This window comes from Pieris brassicae, chromosome 7, assembly GCF_905147105.1.
Source record: "Pieris brassicae chromosome 7, ilPieBrab1.1, whole genome shotgun sequence".
NCBI lineage: Eukaryota > Metazoa > Arthropoda > Insecta > Lepidoptera > Pieridae > Pieris > Pieris brassicae.
Genome location: NC_059671.1, coordinates 20,024,408 through 20,050,041, shown reverse-complemented (window position 1 = coordinate 20,050,041; position 25,634 = coordinate 20,024,408). Strand labels below are relative to the sequence as shown.

The window sequence follows — 25,634 nt, the reverse complement described above, 5'->3', positions numbered from 1 at the left end:
TTGAGTTATTTTTGAGTTAAAAAAACTCATAATAACAATGATTGTTTATGGAATGTTAATACGAAATCTATAATTGAAATATGCTTCATGTAAAAAGTCTATATTAACGTTGTTTTAATAACAACAATCAAAGACGCTCTTCATCAAATTAGAACAATATTTCAGATCTTTGTCAGCTTAATTTCTTAGTCTTAAACACGAGTATAACAGGAAGTTTAACTATGCCCAATGTTTGAGAAGAAAATTTTATGTATAACAAGCAGACGAATTTTATGTATAATTTCAGTGAATTTCAGTCAATATCCTAAATATTAAACAAAGTATGGAAGTACCGACTGCAGCGCCATCTGCCGGTCTGATTTGTGAATCAATTCCATCTAGCCACACAAACGCATACAAGAAAAATCATTCAAATCAGTCCAGCAATGGCTGGACTCCTCTTAAACGTAAGAGAAGTTCGGTGACATACACACGTACAATAGAATTATATGTATAAAGATATTGTCTGATATTTGCTAGGTATTAAATTATCGCTTCATTAGTCATGCAATATCGGGTTCAACGTTCTACTGAAAATATAATAAGTTTACCTAAAATTGACTAAGTAAGACAGATGTTGGAATACTCCTGTGCATGAAGCGCAGAATTGGTCCACTCTGCCACTATAATATACTCCGATTATCTCGGAAATTCGTCAGTCAGTTATGCAATAACGATAATACACTTGTGCCCACACATCTAGTTAGTATAATTTCTCTGAAATATGAAGTATCGCTGGACGTTAGCTGTTTTTGATGTGTTTTGTGCTTTATTAAAATAAAATATTTAAATTATGATAAACCATTTTATCAGAAGACCGTTAACGCTTTATGAATGATTCTGAGTACAATCACACAGGTTAATAATATTCTAAACACGTTGCGATCAAATAGTTCTTGTTCATTGTCGAATACCTAATAGCTTATTAAAGAAATATTTGCTGCGCATTGTTTGTATATTTGTCATTTGTTTATTTTGTTATATTCAGTTTTATATGTACTTTTAAAAATAATTAGTGGCTACAATCATTTTTAGTTCTATTTTTGTATCTGTTTCATAATCATTTGTCAATCTAATTGGCAAGTAGGTGATCAGCCCTTGTGCTTGACACACACCGTTGACATCTAATCCGGTTTCCTCACGGTGTTTTTCTTCACCGTTCGAGCCGAATGTTAAATGCGCACATAGAAAGAATTGGTGCACAGTTGGTATTCGAGCATACAATTTCAGGGATGTGAGTCACATGCTGAAGCCACTAGGCCAACCCTGCTCCACAATGTCCTTATTAAAAGAAAAGCAATCATCGACACCAATAATGAAAACATACAATATTTCCTGGCTAATTACATATTATGTTATGTTTACTAACAAAACCACGACAGGTACTTTGTTTCTTCCTATGACATTTTAACACATGCGACTCTCATTCCTGATATCTGTGCACCAATGGACTTTTCAGTCTATATCTGCATTGATTCCACACATACTTATCTCTTAAAAATCTGAGTCTAAGATCAAAGGTTGTTAATGTTGTTCATGAGTACGATATTCTACATTTAGATAATTTAAAAACACTTGTAAGTCCTTGAACTTGGTTTGATATAAGAGCGATATTATTCCTGGTATCCATTTAGCGACAAAATATAAAGAAACCTTATCTGAATATCATGAACCATTAAAATAATAGTATACGCAATATTATCTTGTAATAAACAAGAGGTTTAACTTAAAATGTTTACTGTGGCATTTCAAACCCGGACTTTATATTACTGTCTGAAATAATTGTATATAACAAATACATGAAATAATTGTAGACATAATCTCTTTTTGTAATTCGACACTTTTTATTTAAAATTTACCTAAGACCAGAAATAATAGATAAATGTTACAGATGCTAAATTATAAACACACTTAACACAGAATAATGAACTTAATAAAGATTTTACTCATGTATTTACACTTCCTTATCTTAAAAAATATATTTTAGTTTACTTAAGTTAGTAGATCGTTAGATATATTGATTATGAGATATTACAAATAATTAGTTGCTTCACTATATATATTAAATTGTAATGTTTAAATTGTTTATTTAAATACACAGTAACCCTTTATATAGCTCTTAACGTTGTCTAAAATTTACAGAAAATATTTTTTTAAGTCCAGCAAATCATACATTTTTATTACTTTTATTCATTTCTTGGATACTACAAACAATGCATTTCCTTATAGCCATATATGTTTCCTTGATTTGTAAAGGATAATTGTTTTACCAGTAAATGCGTTAAGTTTATTTTATTTTAAATTTCGTCTATTATTCGGTTTTATTTAGACAGAATTAGTTAACAACGCGTGACCCACTACCGCAAAATAAATTTGTATGAATATAACATTAGCTCACGCCTTGTTACGTGAAACAAATACGTTTCGCGTTACTGGTTCACGTGTCGCAACGTGATTTCGTCGCAACCCCCAGGAGTTCCGAGTGCGATTGTCAATACCTCCGTATTCCGTTGAAATCATATACTCTATACGCAGAATTAACCGTTTTAAACACATATTTACATTTCCCACACAGAAAAGTCTACATGCCAATAAAAAAATTTCAAAGATACATTTAGGAGGCTGGTAGCTCTAGTTCAAACATAACATCCGCCATCGCGATCTAAAAGATATTATTTACACACAATTTAAGTGAATTCAACTGATATTGCTGTTATCTATTAAATATGCAAAAAATTATATTAATCAATGGCACTACAACCTTTTTAGATCTAAGCCTCAGATTTATGTATCTGTTTCATGATTATTTCTTAATCAAGCAGATGATCAGCCTTCTGTGACGCATGCCGTCGACTTTTTGGCTCTAAGGCAAGCCGGTTTCCTCACGATGTTTTCCTTCAACGTTCAAGCGAATGTTAATTTCGCACATAGAAAGAAAGTCCATTAGTGCACAGCCGGGGATCGAACCCACGACCTTGGGGATAAGAGTCGCACGCTGAAGCCACTAGGCCAACATTGCCAATGTGTTATCCGTTTAATTCTCAACATACAAAGTATTATTATATACATAATACAATAATAATTAAAAATTGATAAACAGAAATGTTAACTTAAATGTTGTGTCAATTAGTTAATGGTTGGTTACGTTTTCACCAGCAGAACTATTAAAATCACTCAACAGATAAATTAAATTCATATCTACTAACTCATTACGTCTTCAAAAGGCGAGATACTTTATTACCAATCGAAACATAATGAACTCATATTGGTAACATTGGTTAGAAAAAATAGAACACAAAAACAGAGTGTCTTCCTTAAGACTGTAAGTAGCGTTATTGGACACATTATTTTGTTAAATATCCTTACTAGTTAATTAGATTGGGCTTAAATGACTTATTCGTTATAAGTTAGGCTATATCGTAATGTTTCATGATGTGTGTAATTAAAAATATTGGTAAGAATTTTGAACGTTTATAAAAAAATCCTTAATTTACAAATTTTAAATCAAGGAGGAAAAACTGGCAATTCATCGCCACACTCAATCGTATTTGTAAGGAATCTTTTAGCAACTTAATTTACACTTGATCAGTAAATGTTTGCGTTGATGATCAAAAATAATTTGTTACCGACTAATCCTACGCAAATTAATTTGTGGGTACAAGGCATAAATATTAGTTTTGGTCGTTGATCAAACGTTCACGATTATTATATTTACATTTCCTATTTGATTATTTAGTAACGACGTTATTTCCCATGAATTAACACTTGTGACACTTTGTATTTGTGTGTTATTTTTTTTTGTGTAAATAGAACAATATAACTAATAATTGCTTGGTTTTTTTATATACTTAATTAATTGCAGAAGGTTTCCCAACGACACTGACAGTGAAAGACACGAAAAACACAACTGTCTTTATGCTTTATAACTATTGCTAAATAATAGAATTCTTACAAACTTAAAAATGTGATCATAAAAGCGAAATATGAATGATAAGTAATTGCAAAATTATGGAAAAGATAGCTCCGCCAATAGTAGTAAGAAAAACGGAATTTTCAGGGCAAAATTTATTAGAATAAATAATTATTAACATAGTTTGCATAAGATAAGTACTTACATTTTGCGCAGGAAGCAATGGGGATTATTAATAAAATCTTGAATAAATTATAAAAACAATGTATGTATTAATAAGTTTATAAAGCAGCTTTAATTTAACTAATCATATTCGTAGGGATCAGATCTCTAATTGTATGTTTTTCGTACTCTGGGTCTAAGCTCGTTCCTCTCGATGTTTTCTTTCACGGTAGGTGCAAGCGTTTTCCGCCTTCTTCAATTAATTGAATAGAAAACTATGCACAGCCGGGAATTAAATACATCGCCCTCGTGGTTTGATTTTACATTCATTTTCACTATACCAACACTGTGTGTATAGTATCATATAAAAATAAATAAGGTCTTAGATTTAACTTAGCAAAACTACGTTCATTTTAAAAACAAATCTAATTACAGTCTAAACTGATCTTTTTTGTCTTTGTCTGTCAAATTGTATTTACGCTGTGAGGACAATTATTATCGAAACGGTTAATAAGGTAATATGAATAGAGGATGTGCGGAAATGGAATCGTTGCAACGACTTTTTTGTTGTCAACACTTACGTCTTTATAGTTCGACAGTAATCTCGAAATAATTGAAAAATATATAATTTTTGTATACTAAATTGTATTAGTTCCAATGATTGCCACTCCTCTTCTCTCTCCTCACAGACTTTACCTCCTGGTGCGGTTTATCTTAATATATATAAATCTCCTGTCACGATGTTTATCCGCGATGGAGTCCTAAACTACTTAACCGATATAAATTAAATTGGCACACCGTGAGCAGTCTGGTCCAACTTAAGAGATAGGATCGCTTAGATCTTTAATAATAGTCGCAATTTTATTTTATTGCAAATTATTTGTCTATAATTAATTAACAGTCACAATTATCTGTTAACTCCAAAAGATTCTAACAGATGTCGATACTTTTCGACTGGATTCAGTAAGTAATCAATAGATGGCACTGCTATGGTAAGCCGACAAACGTGTCATATGAGCTACAATTCAATATCATGATTACCACGAGTTATTGAGGCTAAAGTATAAATTAAATTTATTTTGTAGTAAAAAAGTCGAAATACCGTGAAATTATTATTTCGTGTCACGGTATTAAGGCTAACTAAAACACACATTAAGGAGAAACGAAGTTCGCGGGGGCAGCTAGTCAGTTTATAAGTCTTGGTTTAAGTAAGTATTTGCTTCCATTTATATGTTTGTTTTCTATGTTTTATAAGTGATATATGTAATATTTTATCGTAATTCCGAGCGATTCGTTGCAGCCTTTAGAAATTACTCAAAATAATTTTAAACTTATAGGATTAGTAAACATTTGTCGTGTTCATAGCGCATACGAATTCCAACCACAAGATTCGAAGTAAATATGTACAGGACGCAAGTGTTATGTAAATATTGTTCTGTCAGCAATGTGCTCATCGTTTTGTTGGAAATAAACAGTTTTATTCATATCAATTAAAAACTATGTTTTATATAAGTGCAGGAACAAAAGTTTACTTGTTAAATAGCTTTTTTGTAAATATCCTCAGTACTGATCCGATGATGAGTGTCATATGAATTGGTTATCACATTGTTTGAGTTCACACTTGCTAGTTTATAAATCATTACTTAGAGATATTAAGTAAGATTTAACGGGAATTGTATACTGAGTGAATATTTTTAAATGTTTTATAAGTAACAAACGTACCTACGTAATAATACGTATTATTACTGAGGCAATCTAACTTCTTGATACAACAGGAACAAGTCGCCGAAAGAGAACTGAACGTTTTTGTTGCTAAAACTAGTGTATGAAGTGCAAGTGTGATAACACTCACAAACATAGTGCCAAATTATAGAACACTAGATTAATTAGTGTTGGCCTAGTGGCTTCAGCATGCGACTCTCATCCCTGAGGTCGTAGGTTCGTTCCCGGCTGTGCACCAATGGATTTTCTTTCTATGTTCGCATTTAACATTTGCTCGAACGGTGATGGAAAACATCGTGAGTAAGCCGGCTTGTCTTAGACCCAAAAGTCGACGGCGTGCGTTAGGCACAGAAGGCTGAACGATCATGAAACAGATAAGAATCTGAGGCCCAGACCTAAAAAGGTTGTAGCGCCATTGATTTATTTTATAAAACTAATTTTCTAACTGTTAGCTATCTAGTATTGTATAAGTTTAAGTCAACATAATATTACATTAGCCATACTTATTGTATAAGCTAGATTGTAAGTCATGTACGCTCTCTTTAGTGAATTTTACTGTTAGAAAAAAATACAATTAGAATATATTACTGAACTAGATGCTTAATATGTATGATGCATACTACAGGCTTAAATCATTTGTTAACTAATCAGGCAAGTGCGTATTATACTAATTAATTAATTTTATAGACGACTCCGAGTAAGAAAAATAATGGGGAAATTGCTTCATCCGAGGTTTTGCATTCATAATATATTATAGGAAATCTACATATCACATAAATAAATTTATAAATAATTATTGAGTAAATTATCTAACCTATTCCTAACTTATAATTGTATAAATTGTATTATATTAATATACACAATGAAGCAATAATAACTCGTTAATGTATCCGGATTTTGCGAAAAGTTAAACGGTAATAATAACTAACTCGTCAAGTAAATAAAGTATAAAATGTGTTCTTAAACAATTTAATTTATTTATTATCTTAACTCGTACAGGGTAACAGTCTATATAGTTGTGATAAATAATAATTCTAATGACATACGCCATAAAAAGAAATACTGGATTTCGATTAACATTAAAAATGCATTATATCCAACACACAAATATTATACAATTAATTAACCTATATATTAATACTAATGATTAAAAATTAATAAAAAGAAAATTAAAACAAATTTATAAAGTTTGGTCCCTGTGGCGGCAGTGTACCTTTAACGCTGACAGCATTTCATCGCTGTATTGCGATACGTACGCGTGTTACCAGAGAGTAAGACGTTTCACTTTTTAAAATGACTAATTAGCTATGTCTCTGAGGTTTTGAATTAGATTATATGAAAACGATATTAAATAAAACAAATACTTTGTTCCCTTTGGAGAGGCTCTTGGGCGGTGGGGTGGTCACAGGCTCTAATCCCAGAGCCCATGCTTTCCTCGAATAAATATCGCAATACAGCGAGAAAATGCTGCCAGCGTTAAAGGGACATTGCCACAGGCACTAAACTTTTTAAATTTGTATTAATTTTCCATGTATTATTTTAATATTGTTATTCTTAGTTGTTTTAATTTTCTATTTATTATATTATTATTAGGTTATACTAGGTTAAGAATATTGCAAAAACTATACAGTAGTTTATTTTGATAGCATTTGTTCGAAATAGTTATTCAGTTGCGTCAGAACGAAACATCGTGACTATAGTTCGTGGGTTATTATTTTCTATTGCCAGTATTATGTATACGAATACTTTGGGATTGCAAAAGGTTACATTTTGAACAAAACAATCGATCCCGTCAAATTCTAATACTAGGTGTGGTAAAATTGTTTAATCATTTCATGAAACCTTATTTTATAGAATGACCAATCGTTTTATTGAATTGTCTGGCTATATTAAAAAAATATCTATGCGTGCGTTATGTAACCTAACATTAGTTATACATAAATATTCAAAGTAATAATTAGAATCGCACACTTGAATCCATACATTATGGCGAAATATCCCTGATATTACAAAAGCCACGAAGACCAGGCTCGTGAAGACACTTATATTCCCCATATTTCTGTACGCGGCTGAAACGTGGACCTTGCGAGATGTGGAAAGACAGAAAATAGACGCTCTGGAAATATGGTGCTAGAGGAGAATGCTTGGGGTTTCGTGGACCGAGTTTCATACAAATGTACTCGATACTTCAAGAACTCGGTATTAAGCAGCGTCTGTTTTCAACAGTACAAACTCGCATCCTTACATTCTTCGGACACGTATCTCGGCGTGGTGATCAGTCCATAGAACGTCCTGTCGTCCAAGGAAAGGTGGAATGCACTAGACCGCGCGGAAGGTCACCTACGCGTTGGACTGACCAGATCAAGTCTGCCGTAGGAGGTACACTGAATGAGTGCAGCAGGATGCTTCTAATAGGCAATAATGGCGAAACGTCGTGAAGCGCATCACATCTGACCCTTTTAATATTACTACTACATAGCGATCACGACCGCTCTGTCAAGAGTGTACCGGATAAGAAGATATTGACCCCTTAGTTTTTAACACACTCATTAATTATAATTTAAGATTCTCGTTGCCGATAATGTCCAATAACATAAGTGTCATTGAGATTTGTGAATAAGCGAACTTTACTACCAGTAATTTTTTGTTAATTATAAGTTCATATTTTAAACCATTATGGTTTAGCCACACGATCTTTATCTTCAGTGATAAAATCGAAAACTAGTAACATTATTCGACAAAGTTAAAAAATACGTATAACTGGCGTTCATTAACCGAAATATGCACTAAAACGATTTCATATGAATAATTCATTGACAAGTATAAAACTTAATGTAAATAAAGGTAGGTTATTATTTTAAGCTGACAATATACATCTGAAATTGGACTTACATTTACGATATGGGCAAAATTTAATTGAAATATCGTTAAACTTCGACGATTCAACGAAATGAACGACTTCAACTGGCTAGTTCACGCAATGATCATTTTTACGATCCAGCCATGACATATTAATAAAGTTGACACAGCTAGTTTTATTTAATACAATTCTTATTAACGTATTGACCGCTTAAATATAATTATAATTATAGATTGTCTGCGTGTAGTATATCCATAAAGTAAGCAAGTAGGTGATCAGATCAGCCTCCTGTGCCTGACACACGCCGTCGACTTCTTAGGTCTAAGGCAAGCTGATTCCCTCACGATGGTTTCCTTCATTCCAGCGAATGTTAAATGCGCACATTGAAAGAAAGTCCATTGGTGCACGGCCGGTGATCGAACCTACGACCTCAGGGATGAGAGTCACACGCTAAAGCCACTAGTAAACACTGATTGTAAAAAAAAATATTCATACACATACTCGAATCTGCACGCATTAAACATTCAAAATATATGTACTTAAAAACCACTTACCACTATTCCTCTCCATAAACCGATTGTACGAATCCACGATCGACATGTTGTATCCCAAATTAGCACCTGTAGACAAAAAAGAACTTTTCAGTACTTAAAAGTACATCAATCTTAATCATAAACACATCTAATTGGTGAACAGCAGAACATCTTTTGTTTATAGCAGCGAATTATTACACCATAGATATTAAAGAAAAAATAATTGTCGCTGACACCCGAATATTAACTGTATTGTGTAAATTTAAAACGTAACAATGTTTAAGATATCTTGTAAATTGAACTTAGACATAACAAAACAAATTGGGCATGAACGTAATAAAATGATAAACAAATCGTTATTCTCTTCCACAGACAATAATTATTGATTATTATTATCATAAATCAAATTGTATTGTAGCGTAGGAAATAAATCTAATAATGTAAATTGTATAGATATATATGTCTTCCTAGAAATACAAAGTAAATTATGGTTACAGTATGAAGACATAACAATTCCGTAAAATATTATATATTATATTTACTAGTAATTTCTTAAGCAATAGTATATTTTTGCAAAACAGCGGATTAGGTATGAGACCGGTAACAATGCTTTTATTAAAATTGATCAGCCCAAGCTAATATATAAATCCTTATAAGTTCTATAAATAAACATACAAGATATTAACAAGTGTACTACTAAATAAAATATAACGACGATGTTAAAATTACGATATATGAAAATTAAAATCCCTGGTTTCGTAAAACGAGGCGAGGCATTTCAAACAATAAATATAACCATATTTTTATATATTTACCTTAGCAGAGTAACTTATGCCTTCAGTTGTTAATAAAAACTGGCACCCAAAATTGTTATAACACACAGCTTGATTACAACATCGATTAGCCTTCAGTGAACATTATTATATTTTTCCCCTCTACTTGCTTTACATTCCTTAATGTCATTTACCTAATTACAGTCATTAACAATTGAGAAATTTTTCTCGCGATTCAACTCCGAATCTGGCGTTGTATAAATTAATGATTAAATCGTATTTATTGTCACAAATTCTTTACAGGCATGTGTATTCACACTTGATTTTTAACGCAGAGCTCACCAGTTTTCTAGTCAGAGAATACGTTTAGCAATAGTCACCGAAACTACATTGGGTATTTCTAACAAGGTCGCATTTGGAGGTAACATTCCGTCTGAGACCGGTTAGGGTTCGTACCACTACCCATTAGAATTAGTACCACAAGGTAGTAGAACCTTCTGCTATGTTCTCCTTTTGTTCTGTCCTATAACGGACATTATATTTCAACATTGCCTGCGCTTCTTTCATCATCTTTCCATCAGCTTGTAAAAGGTGATGGAAAGGTGACCGCCATATTTCGTTTCGTATATTTAAGCCGTTTCGTTAAGCAATGGTCTCTCCATTGCTTTGCTTGTAAACAAATAAATTTAAACAGTTCCAAGTTCCACAAAAACTTCATTCAAATAAGATTTAAAAAATATATTTTTCCTCGAGTAAATATTAATATGGGTTTTATGGAGCCACAAAGTTGTTTACATAAACATGTTTTTAAATGAACTTAATAATAAAACTAATTGTCAATAGAATTTTAGGATTACACTACAAAATAAATTTATAAATTGCTGTATCTGTATGATTCACCTGATTCGAAGGCGTTGCCTAAAACTAAATAAGTAATCTATGGCTTCAGATATAAAATGTTAATTACAAAGTCCAAAACCACAAAATGTATGTAAATTAAATTAATAATTCTTAACACTTAATACAGTGTCATCTTCTTCATCTGTACACAGCACTCACTTTTCTTTTTCCCGTCGTTCACTATTTTCTATAAAATACCCTCAAAATTTTATAATATAATAAGCATTTACCGGTAGACCAAAAATATCTTGAGTACGAAACACCCACGCCCACACCCACAAGTTAATTGTGCAATTGGATTACAAGAAATTCCCGAGAATAACTTCAGTAATAGAGAAGACACAAGAGCGGAAGAACGTTTTCGAATTAAACGCTACTATAAAAAAATGCTTTAACTTTTGTTATACAATATTTTCTATATATATGTATTAATTTAATTACAGTACCTTAAACATACATATAAAAATCCAGATGACATAACTTATTAGACAATAAGTGCCCTTATCTTTACAAGCGATTTCGACAAGGCAACCGTAGTAAGGAAAAAAAAAAGGGAAATACGCACTGAGGGTACGGAAGAACATTAACAAAAAACAGAAAATTTAAAATCACTCTAGAAATATAGTAACTAAATCTAAACTAACATCGACAATAAATTAAAAAAAGTAAATGCTCAAAAATATGAATCTTAAATAAAATTTCGTAACCTATTTAGTGCGTGAGGTAAAGAAGGAAGTGTGTACGAGAAACCAAAATTCACTTTCATAAATTTGTAATTATTAATTGTACTAATTCGGTATATGTTGCTAAACATTAAATTAATAATAACTATGAACTTGAACTAGTTACCGCAATCTTTGAAAATTACAAATTATACACTATTTGTTCTAATTACAACGTCATTGTAATTGTTAATTGTAAAATTTGGTAAATATTGAGTCACTACTATAGAAATCTAGTAAGTATGTGTTATATTTACTAAGTTCAAGGTTAAAGACTATACAAGCATGGAGTGTTAAAACTTCGCATCATACGAAGTTTTCTCACATTTGTTAGAAAATACTTTAAAAGTAAATCTATTCCCTGGGGTCCACGGGACACTGGACCTCTTGTCCAGTACGAAAAAATAGGCTGTCAACCTCTTTATTTTTCTGGAAATACATCCATGAAAATTGAATAAACACAAGTTTTTTTATGTGGAGTTATCTTAACAAAACAGGGAGAATAATTGGGATCATGTGCTGTGAGTAAATGTTAAAAAAAATCTGATGTAAACACCTTTTTTGATTGACCAGCTTTACTTGACATTACTGCACACAGTTCTCTTTTTTATCGAAAACTGTTAACTCGTTGGAACTCACACGCATCCCAAATTTCCAAAGATTTAATCTTCACTTTCTTAGATTGGGAATATGATTAAAATGTAGCAGGGGCACCACTGGAACCAGTATTTTGAAATCTATGAGAAAACCCTATGAATATCTGCTCTGCACTACACGCTTGATCCGATTGTGGACGCTACGAATATAACGCAACAAAAATGTTAATTCGACAGGAATGTGCTATTGTATTTATTACCAATGTCAACTTGCAACGTTAATTAGAACATACAATTGGAAACTTCACACTGATATTCTCACGGTATTGTACTTTTTGTTTATTTTACAAGTAGAGGAACTAGCTGATACCAAGATTTCTTTCAAATTCCGCCTAAAATCTTTTATTGTACGTTTGTTCATACCCCTAACAATCGATTTTTTTATTAGCTTATACCGTCAGGGTTATATGGGGCAAGACGCCACCAATTAGGAAGGTCCGCCTCTCGACTTCTTCTGTTAACTTTGATGATTAGAGCTGGGGAGATTGGATTTAGTCACCCTTCTGACCATCTAGAACTAAAGATTTAATCTATAATAAAGGTATATCTCCGCTTAATGGTCTCTTACGAAAAAAATATCACAGATATCTACATATAAACAGCCAATCAAAGCATTGCGTAAATATATTTACCAACTCGGTTATAGAATGCTCATATAGTAAACGTATTAAACGAAACCTATGAACACTGTTATTCATATTAATTACCTCCATGAAAAGGGGTGACAGCCGTTATCACAAAAACGGACCAACTAACACACTTTACGTGTCAAAGCCGCTGAGATAATTATCGCATACCAAAAGAGATTTCGATTGGCTCGTTCCAAGGTCATTCGGATGTCCGAAAACAGAAAGTGTTGCAACACACAACTTGAGTACTATATCAGCATAATAATAGCGGATTTATATATTCAACCTACACCAAATAAAGGTGGAGATTGTAAATTCTTGTATAATAAAGTCTTTGAACTCTTCGGAATATAAACTAAGGTATATAAACTGTCTTTGGCTGACCACTACATAATGTTATATTTTTATCAAAGAAGTTATGTATTGTTAGTTGGGCTACGTTTCAAATTAACTACTAATATAGTATTGTCTTTTGTTGACATAGCTGTTACACATTAAGAAAAACAATTTTTGAACGGATTGAAGCTATGTATTATTATTAAAAACTTATAATTATTTACATAATTCTAATTTTTTTCCCGAAGTTTCGCGTGCTTTTCAGCGTGCGTGGTCACGGTGACAGTTTAGAATTATGTAAATAATTATAAGTTGCCAACTACTAATATTATATGACAATATATATTATTTACTGTTTCAGAGTCTCTGTGCTATAAATAATAGATTATTTTATTTTTACTCGTAATTAACCATTCGGGTACAACAATATATGCGAAATAATGAAATTTTAATTGCTATGAAACGAATTAATGCAATAACAGTTAAAGAGAGTGCCTGCGACTGGCTATACTCTTGGGGCGTAACTCCAACGATTTAGGAAATCGCCACGGTTATACAACTAAGAAAGGCTGAGTGAGAAAAATGTACAGCCTTGGCTCGAACATATTATAATTATTATTTGGCATCTATATAGTAAATAACTAAATGTTTTTATTTTGAAGCTGTGTTTTTAATCCGTTTGTTTGTTTGAGATTTTTTAATCCAAACACTGTCCAATAAAATTCAATGTATGCGGGACCTTAATGTTGGGTAAGAACAACTTTTAAAGTAGGTATTTTGAGTATTGTGTCTTACGAAACCAATAACAAATACAGCGTTTAGCCTACTTCGAGAGCTAATTTTATACGAGTTTTTATTACAAAATAACTATTAGCTTCTTTATAGAACCTGCGAGCTGGGAGGAGGCTCAACTGACATCATGTGACACCGCGCTAATTGACAATCAACCAGGCTCGCGAGTGCGTTGCCGGCCTTTTTAGAATAATAAATGATTTAGAATATAAAGCTACCGCCGACAATCTCTTTAAGCCGGTCATGAATTGACTAAAAGAAATATATTATTATTATTAAACACTAAACAAAATGTGTTTGAGTCTTGTTCCAGATTCGTGATCAGGCTTCTGGGCCATGGTCAAGACTTACCCGGTTTCCTCATGATATTTCCCTTTACCATACGATAAAATGTTAAATGCGCACAACGAATGAATAGAAGCACAGCTGGGGTTCGAACCTACCACATCAGTCGTACGCTCTAACCACTAGGCCAACACTAGTATCCAATATAAAAATTATTTCTATATCGAGAACATCTTCTTTTGTTGTTGTAGTGCTACTAATAAGCCGTAAAAAATAAATTAAATCTATTTTAATGAAGTTGAATGAAGACCTGACGAGAGCGTAGATAACATAATATAAACATATGTCAATTGAGTATAATAGTATAAAGAGCATAGACAATTATACAGTCATTAGTGTCTCTGGTTAGCCAAAGACCTACAGGGTCTTCTTTCTCTCTTCTCTTCTTTAAGACAAGTTTAAAAATATATATATAATTGGTGGGTCTGTAAATTAAATTAACTAAATATTGGTTCTCAATAAAACTAAAAGTTCCACGCTTTCCGAATTCTCTAGAACCATCACAAACTTTGCCTCATTGAATAAATAAACCGTTAAAACCTATAATCTTGATATTTGAGTATTTTTGCCATAACTTGTGAGTGTCATTGAACACTCTTAAAAAATTCCACAGCACTTTACTAAAGTAGTACTTAGCTAAGCATGTGTTAAGACAAATAACATACAACGAGACTATTGTTCCGCAAACTGTTATTAAAATGACAAAGATTTGCTTGCATAATGTGTAATCTTTTAGTTACCCCTTTATAGAAATGGCAATAGTAAGGCCAATCTCTAATAATAGTAGCCTTTATTCATTCACATCTTATTGACATACATTTAACAAAAAATAGATATAAATAAAATTTCTACTATTATAAGATGCGGTTAAAGGCCTTCTCTAACTTTTTCTACCCTATTTTATTTTGTGCCAACTGTTTAATCACCTTCCTAGAAGTTATAGATCACTGCCATGTAATTCTCTCAAGGGGCAGGTGATAAATTTTTTAAAGGCAAAGTCCATTTATAGCGTTGGCTAGTATTTGGACCATAGATTTGACACCGATTGTAAACAATTTAACCTAGACATTATTTTATGTAATTATTAAGACATTGTTAAAATTTATATGACATTTGCATGCCTATGGAATATATGGCTGACTGTGCGGATATTTGTAATAGAACGATCTAACCACTGTACCACTATCTTGGCAAATAAACGATTTTTATTATTATTAATAGTTTTACATAGCTGGTCCGTTTTTCGTTGTTCTCAAGCAAGTTTAATCTAAACCATGACGCAAAACCATCAATTCTAAAACCTGTTTGCATTGTCAACAGTTAAGAATAGCAATTATACTATATAATAGAGTAGAATAATAAAAGTATATTTAATTGCTATATTAATAAAGTGTGAATTTTGCAATAAGTATAGTTACTTACAAAGTTCACGTCGACCTAAGACGTAAACTTTGTAAGATAATTATGCTTTATCTGTATACAACACTTTAATAGATCCGTTATAATAAAATACCGTGTCATTCGGACCACAGATGAACTGAATTAAATGTTTAATCTGTCAAAACGTAATTATTCTAAGATTTATAGCGTATACGTCGTCCTTTATTTAAAGACGCAGTCTTTCCAGGATAGCCCACAGCAATTAGTGTCTGTGAAGTTAGCAGAGCACTTACCAACAGAGCAAAAGCAAAAGAAGAAGCGCTGTGGTATGATCTAGATTTAGAAAAATAAAGTCTCGAATAAATAACTAAAATGAGGAACAAATTCTCTGCTGGAAAGTACTCTAACTTCACTGACTGACACACCTGTGTAGATATAGTTACGAGGTGAAAGTAAAACAAAAGAATAAACCATGGTCTGTTACTCCTCTGTGGAGTGGTGAACAATTTTTCTGGTCCAATCACAGACATGCGTCACGATGTTTTTGACAAATCACAAACAAACGAATCACGTTACGTCTTTTGTTTTCATTTGGTGTCGACTCGTGGTTTGAAGTGTAAAGAATAGTATATGTACTGGAAGTATATTTATTGTTGCTTCGATAAACCTTTAAGTCATGTGTAATTATTACATAGTCGTGGTAAATTATATGATATGTTTATTTCGAGATCATTCATAAACAAGATAGACATTTATATGTTATCGATATTAAGTGTTATTGGGTGTTAAGTGAATTTACCAGGCAAATTCGTTAGTTTTTTTCTTATATAAAATAACAAAAATGATGGATATGGATTTTATTAAACAAAGACTGATGTATAAAAATCAATTGAACTCATTTTGGCAAAAAAATCAAGAATTAGTACAATTTTTACCTTTATTAAAGGTATTTTGACGAATGTATTCATGATTTTGTTACACCATTTAAATTTTAAGTTGCTGTGACTGTTGCGTTTTAAGTCCTATACACGATTTATTATAATGACTAGGATTAAAATATCTAAAACTAGCGGCCAGCTCTTCGTAACTTCCAATAGCGACAGCGATACCAATTGCGACCAGTCCTGATGAACTCAAAATTTAATTTTTTTATTATTACGTATATACTCTGTGATGTATTTCAAAGGATTGTTGTAATCACAAAAATACACGGATTCACAGATTAACATTATTCTAGATATATAAGACCTTGCCTATCTCCCGTGAGTCATTAATACAATACCTAACTAGATGAAAAAAGGCCAAATCCTACAACGTACCTACGACATAAGTATAATTATCAATAGACATCAGATGAATATTCAACCGTAACATTCTAGGAACTTCATCATCATGAGTCATTTTATTCTTTTACATCCATCTTGCATAAATTACGACATGCATTTGTTATTATTGTAAACAGATGTACTGATTTATTATATTTGCTATATGTTCGTTGGAGGTGGTCTTCACTAGAATATAAGTTTTCTTATACGCCTATGCATATAACTGTGAGCCGTGTTGGCCTAGTGGTTTCAGCGTCCAATTCTTATCATCACATCTCATCCCTGAGGCCGTAGGATCGTTTCCAACTGTGCACCAATGGACTTTGTTCTTATGTGCATTTAATATTCGGTAGAACAGTGAAGGAAAACATCGTGAGGAACCCGGCTTGTCTTAGACCCTAACAGTCGATGACGTGCGTCAGGCACAGGTTCACCTACTTGCCTATTAGATTGAAAAATGATAACGAAACAGATACAGAATCTGAGGCCCTAGAAAGTTTTCAGATTGTTACTGATTGTTTTCTATTTTTATTTTATTCATATAATATAACAGTTTAATTACAACGTTTTAATTATGACAGCTCTAGGAGCGGAGATTTCTGTATCAGTCTCGTGACCATGTTTACTTATTTTAATAAACCTCGTCAGCTTTTTGTGTTCGTCTAAACCTGCACTTATAACTTTGTCGGATATAAACGTGAATTTCTTACATTATTTACATTACTTACTCCACGTTACGGGTCCAAGAGAAACAGTCCTTTTGGTAAATCAAGTGGAGTGTAAATATCTACTTGCAACGAGATGGCAGACAGTACTAATGAAGTCAAATTAACTTTCAAGTTAAAGTGGTCATCTTTCGCTAACTATGAAAAGTAAAAAATCATCCAAAATGTAGGTACTAAGTTTAATTGCGTAATCCAACGATAATTTTATAATCGCTAAATGTTACTACGTTGACTACGGTTCAATCATTTAAGCAAAAACATTTGCCAAATATGTTCAGAATTTATATATTCAGATTAATCCATTTGTCTAAAGTCTTCCGGTTAATATTGGTTTTAATTTAATTCATATCCGTAATCAATAAAGCCTTTTATAAATTTGACGATTGTTTATATGATATTGATTGATCCTTGGTATTGATTTGCTCAAATATTTATGCTGCCTTAAAAAATTGTATGACTCAAAACTTAGCGATTAATAAGAGAGCGGTGAGAGGAAAAATGTATATTTAGAATCAATTTAACATCTTTTCTGTTGACGTTCATAAGTATACTTTTGTGTTTTGATTTTGTATAATAATCGTTTGTTTTGCCTTAAGGCAACCAATTACGATGTCTCACAGACCTCTAGACTAGCAGTTCTTATAATCTTTTTAAACATATGTAATTAAAAACACAGAAATATATTGTACAATTTTCACCGAATGCGTATGTATGAGGTAACTGTGCCTAACGTTCTATACTACTTAGAATTTTTTGCTTAAGCATATACATCCCATATGTAAGGAATTGTAATACATTTTTGTCGTTAATATTGTTGTCTTATTATTGAATACACAATTATACAGCAGTTACAATATTCTTAACCTACGATAATAACTAAAAACAAATTCTTAAAGTTAAGTCCTTGTATTATTTCCAATATAAACCTCGATGCTACCTAACTGGGTAGGATGTTTTGCCGGAAGTCAAAACCAGGTAAATCCGTATGGAGGCGGAGGCGAGATTATAAAACAGAAACTTGTCAAACGACCTCTCAAAATATAGTCAGTATACACAGACGGTATGGAAAAATTATACGTCCTTGGGAAAAATTTGGTTCGTAATAGTTCAACTTCTCCATATCACCTCTGACATATTACTAAATAACTCATAGTAATTTCAACAATATTTGAATACATTTACTTGAACGGATAAAAATACGATGATATAGTTATCAAAACAAAACAAATTTAATCCATTTTAAAGATTTAAGTCTGCAACGAATATGTTTAAAAAAAGCTGCTAGGAAATGCTGCATAAAAGGTCCACAGGGATTGAACTTTTTAAATTTGTTTGAATTTTATATGTATCAAATTAAAGGTATTATTTTTTTTTTAATATATGAACATTGATCTTAAATAATTATAATTATTGATTATACAAATGATAAACAATAGGCGATTAATATGAGGTTACTGTCTTTTATGAATACTTAACGTGAAAGAAGATTCCTTGGGTGTAAATTGCATGGTTTTGTTCACAAACGTTTCAGTATTCCTTATGTAGCGTGACTTAAGTTATGCCTTACATTATGACCTGAAACAGAAGATGGGCCTACATATGCTCTATATAGCAAGATTGACAATAAAAGTTGGACTTTCTAGACAAGTATTAAGAAACAACCAAGGGGAGGAAGGCCTTAGAAAAGATGTAGAAGCGCTACCGGGAAGCGAATGGTGAAATATATGTTATTTGGAAAAGCTGCAGCAGGCCTTTACCTGTGAAAGGGTTCTGATTTATGGTACTGAAGGAAGTTTGGATATTGGATAACAAGAAAAAACAATTTTACAACGAATCTAAACTGTATATTTGTAAACATTAAAAATAAACAGGCTTTATTATAATTATATGTATCGTGACTTCGGTGCTAACTTTGTTTTAAGCTATGTATATTATGTCTTGGCCGTAACGAGAAAGTTCCACTTCTTAAAAATAAATAAAACACTAAAACAAATCCAAAACGGTTGTCCCTGGAGCAGTGTACCTAAAAAGCTGGCTTTCTCGCTGTATTACAAAACTTATTCTCTGACTTTATTGTTTAAGAAATTAGCGCTTCTTGAACTCTTTATATAAATATTAGCTATCTTTAATCTGTATATTTAAGAAAAAATTCATTTCATCATATAGTCGCTTGCCGCTTGAAACTGCTGTACAAAAAAATCCAAAAAAGAGCCTATATTTAAGCCCATAAGATTTATTTGTCAATTAATTTTAAAAAATAAATAATTGGTGATAAAATTCTAACGCAGTTGTGAAACTTGCGGTGAAACGACCTTTGATCGGATATGAGTCCGGATCTGCGAAATATATCAAAATATTTCGTCTTACGCAAATTAAGCCGATCATGGACCTTGACCACGTTTAAACATACAATTATGTGAAGCAACTTTTACAAATAATTTGTTTAAAGCGACCTTTATGTGTATTGCACATTCTTAATTAATTTAGGGCAGTGTTCTGTAAATATCAATTGTCACACTTGCGTAGTTACGCTGGGTTTACAGCTGTTGCGTAGACTTTAAAACGCTGTATCGCCCTTATGAATCACTCTAATTGCATCGTTTTAATCACAATTCAGATAAAGAGAAAAGAAAAAGTACTCCAGTATATTGTATGAATTTAAAGACAAAACGAAATAGTACTTACTTTGAAAATTGTATTCAAAATATATTTTTACATTTTATTTTATTTTTGCTTTCAAATATCACACACGTTAAAATGAGGACAATCAAATACCTATGAAAATATAGTATATACCGGTTATACACGGGTGACAATGATATGTGAATTTAAAAAGCAGCGGTGCTAACCAGATCCATTTTGAAATTTTTTCGTACGCAATGTCACGGCACAGAACTCACGTGGTGTATCGAAGAAGTCGCAAGTGTCTCCCAAGGAATAACAAAGTAAAAGAAGGTAATCATAATAACAATTATTCACCATCTTGTAAAGATACACTACAAGTGATAAAAGGTCAAATCTTTTAATGCGAGAGTCTTGTTGAAACTAATCTTTTAAGTAAAGACTGCCACACAAACTTAATAAAAACCGCATTTAAAATGAATCAATCCTGTAGTGCGAATTCTGTAGAAATGAGACCAGACTATAGTGCCAAAAGCATAATGGAAATAAAGTGGATTAAATTAATACGAGAAAGTTGCTATATGACATTTATTCAATTTGAGTTTCATGAAGTTTATCTTCACCACGAGTCCAGTGTGCAAGGTGACGCAGTGAGAAACATTTAGAATCTGCATATAGGGCTTGAGATCAACGGCGTAGAAAATAGCTGGTGCCCATTTCAAAACAATGGGGTTTGTCATTCGTTAAAATGTTAAAAAGTAATGGTCCTAGATGAGATCCTTGAGACACCCCAGACGGAACTGACATAGAAGTCGATAAATAATGTGGCCACTAATTTTGTTAAGCACTATAAGAACATTGTTGATTTGTTCTATATACAATATACATATATGTGAAATATGATTAAGATATATTATTATATGTAGGCAAAATATTTGTATGAAAACCTAAGTATTATTTTAAGCTTCTTTTAGAACATGTTTTTTATATGTTTTATAATTATACCTGCAACGTGAGACCCATTGTAATTACTTGCATTATGATGAAATTATCAAAGATAATCAATGTCATTAACACCGAACCTGACACATTTTTTTATGCAACCATATGGTGAGAGGCCATCTTTCACAACCCGCAGATACAAGGTTCTTAATTTTAATGTAAATGTTTCGAATAATCTCTTCACCATATATAACGTATTTGTAAAGTATATAATATTTAATAGGCCAGGTCAAAGATTTGCCTGCATGGAGTTTGTTTGTTTTAGTTCTTACTTACCTACTTCGCGATCTCTTCAAAAACAATTGTTATATCGTCAATTTACATCAAATGTACTCCTAAATAATCATCAGTATTTACACTACATAATAAAGATGTCAATCCAAAGAAAATCCATATTTTTTTTAGTTTATCGCGTTTATACAGACAATGCGGATTTGCTTTTGATGTTCATCATCAATATCGTTACATGTTGTCCAATTCGTAAAAAGCCGGCAATCACGCTCTTTTCGTGAAGGACTCTCAGTTGAATTGGTTCTGTAATACTTTAGTAGGTAACTTACACGGCAAAAACTGTCTTAAAAAACGCCGGCAACGCACTCGCGAGCCCTCTGGCATTGAGAGTGTCCATGGGCGACAAATCACTTAACAGGTGAGCCTGCCCGTTCTATACAAAAATACAAAGTTGTGTTGGAGGCGAAGAGGTAACCCAAAAGGTCGACTTTCTCTTTAGCGTTATGGGCTAGCGAGTCATAGTCCTTGTAGGAAAAATTGCCTTGGTCAGCTTTGGCGAGACCAGACCAGAAGAACTTGGGGGCCTCCTCCTTAAAAGTTTTAACAGATTGTTTGAAAAACTTTAAATGATTATTATTTTAAGTAAGCTTTGTTTCCTTGAAGATAATTTTAATGATATTGACGTACATTGCAAACCCGCTATAAAATAAAATATTAAATAATCCTTTTCTTTTGGATGTAATGACATTAATTATAACCATTTTTTTACAAAACGATAAAGATTTAAGAAAATTGTGTTTTTTTATGTATGTTTGAATAATTTTCCGCAAAAATATTTAATTAATACGCCTACATCTACTTATCGATTATAATCTGTTCAATTAATTTTTCATACCTTATAAAATTATTCGAAACATGTATTGACATGAGTTTCATTCATCCGCTGTGATGTAACGCCAGTTATGGTTTACTCTTTTTATAGATCAGCGGTCAAGTGGGCAAGAGGCTCACCTGACGTTAAGTGATACCGCCGCCCACGCTCCTAATGCCAAAGAGCTTGCGAATGCGTTGCCTGCCTTTAAAGAATTTGTACGCTATTTTCTTGAAGGACCCTAAATCGAATGGGTTCGAAAATATTTCAGTAGGCAACTGGTTAGTTATCTACGCAACGAATCAAGCCGTTCGGAAAGGTCTTCCTACGTGTGAGAAAAGTAATCCATGCGGTGGCAAAAAGTGAAGGACCGTCTTGACTTGCTGAGCCCATCCAGCTTCTTGCAGGCTAACTTAACCTTTCCCTAAATGACCGCGAAATTCCGAGAAACAATTTTGGATTTTTCAAATAATTACGGCGTTGTCTCACTCAGGCATAGGAGAAAGAACTAATCGGAAAATTTACTCTATAACGCGTAAATACTATGTTGTTTGTTGTTGTTAATAAAACAAGCAAACGTATCAAAAATCAATCCCTAGTTTAAATTTTTAATAATTTTACACCTATACGAAAATTTCGCGTACTTTGTCGTACTTTTCCTAAAAAAGATCAGCATCACAACCGCATCACAATTTGAGCGTTATGATAATTAACAAGGTATACGATAATTTATTATCAATAATAATGATATATTATTTTTATAAATCTGTAATAAACTATTCAGGATAAGTCAAAAAAAGAAATATAAGCAAGATTCTCAATGCAGGTACACAATTTTTGCTGATTTCTTTTACCGATATTTGCAACAAAATGTTACAGGCATAAATAACAAATTAACTATCAAAGCATGGTTATAATTTTTATTATACCTTTACAACGTTGGTTACGATTACCTGGAATTTTGTTTAATATATCTAAGGTGGAGCCTGAGAGCAAGTCTGCAAGCCTGGAAAGAAAATTACCGTCACATTTTTGGGGTAAGTGTCACATATTTCCGTTAGGTGCCATCTTTTTCTTGTCCCTACCACGGTTGTTTCGAAGAGATTCGAAGCCATCAATAACTAAAATATATAATAACAACAATAACAATAAGAATGTTAGTAATTATTCTATTACAATTGATGAAATTATTTAATAATCGTATTAGTAATCAGATAAAATGAAATAATTGTATTATTTGTATTCATGTCTATGATAATAAAAGACTTTTGTTAAACTTTATCTAATTTTATTTTATGAAACCAATTTCTGTAAAGTTCCATATAGTAGATCATTAATAAATAAGGTCATAAAAAAGTTTCACTTCTTACGTGTGTACACTAGTACGCGAACGCATTTTTGTTTGCGCTATGCCACATTTACACAATTATTAACAGCAAAATAATTTGCGCACAGATTTTGTTAAATACACAGATTTATTCAGCTTAATATATAGTATATTTATTAGTTAACTTACCTTATATGATTTTCTTAACAAGAACGAACGATGAGCAGTGTCCTTATCGCGGTTTAAAATAGACCGTACAACGGTTTTTCAGTTATTGCTATATATTTGTTTCTCAATAATTTGTTTTATACAACAAAGCCATCCATATATTACGATAAATTGTTTGACATACTGCTTCGTTAGAGTGAACTTCTGGGCCAAGTTTAACTAATCACTTTTATATTCAAGGATTTGTTTTATATTATATTCAAATTAAATAAATGACAGGACAAACGAAATAAAACATTGCTAAACATTCTGTATAATTTTATTTATTTAGAGCATATGCATATGCAAAGTATTATTAGTATATACTATAGATATCATTAGAATTGAATATGCATTTATATAGTCAAAGTCAAAAATCATTTATTCATATAGGTCATTTATGAACTTCAATAACAAGAAATATACATGAAATGCTTCTAATTTTACATTTACTGCCAGTTCTCAAATCAAGTTCGTAGAACGGAAGAGAAGAACTGGCAATAAACTCTCCGCCACTCTCTTTAAACGCCAAGTTTTTTTTGTATTACACAACGTTTGCAGCTGCAACCATCACACCATGTTCCACGTGACATTAGCAGGAGGCATGGTGAAATAGGAGCACGCACTTACATTCTCGTGGGAACAACACGCAAATAAATAATCTTTCGAGAACTTTGACGGTTCACATTTTGCGGTCAAGAGTGCGAGTCGTTGACTTCTCTTAGCATTTTCGGCCAGGGTTATTCAATAAACTGACCGTTTACGCAAGAACAAGCGTGTGCGAGACATGCGCACTCAATTTCATATAGATATATGGGACTGCTAGGACGGACGTCCGAAACGTACTGAGTACCACAAAAGAAGTGAAGAGACAATTAGTATGCACTCGAATTTCATAATTTAAAAAGCATGAAAGTGTAATAAAATTTTGCCTTGATTAATATCGTGGTATTAAAGAACGTCATTGGTACACAGATGGATCGAACCTACGAACTGATGAGATGAGAGTCACAGGCTGAAACCTCTAGGCCAACACTGCTCTGCAATATAGTGGTATTAGTGTAGCTTAAACTTTAAATTGTAAACAATTAATTTCTTTCAATCTGTATGCTCAGATTAAAACGCAATTGATTTTGATGCAGTTTGTATGTAATATCTCAATACGTCAAAATGTATTAGATTTGACCTAAACCAGGTGACATCCATTTAGTAGTTAGGAATCTAAATCTTGAATTTAGATCTTATATTCTACGTTTTTCTGTGTCTAAAGGACCGAAGGGCGTCGATACGGAATAAGTTTAATGAATTAAATATTATAACATTATCTCAATATATTCTTGTAGCCTTTACAATGATTTAAATGATTTTAAAACAAATGGTGACTTTCACCAGTATAATACTCGAAAGAGAACTAATTTAAGATTACGACCAACGGGGCTCCAGAAGATACAAACATTGTATTTGTTTTTACCAAAAACCCTCAAGCAAAATTGGAGAAAGTTACCCACAGAGAATGTAGTGTGGAGACTAGCGTTAGATCAATTTTGTCACAACCATATATCTAT

At 32.2% G+C, this 25,634-nt stretch overlaps 1 protein-coding gene across 1 annotated transcript in view; it reads right to left on the bottom strand.

Moving 5' to 3' along the window:
• The window catches only part of LOC123711917 (elongation of very long chain fatty acids protein AAEL008004-like), a 35,781-nt gene that overhangs the window by 7,439 nt on the left and 2,708 nt on the right, over positions 1–25,634 (bottom strand). The window contains exon 2 of the mRNA XM_045664780.1: positions 9,248–9,313. Within this exon, the coding sequence (XP_045520736.1) occupies positions 9,248–9,313 (66 nt within the window). The remainder of the gene's footprint in view (positions 1–9,247; positions 9,314–25,634) is intronic.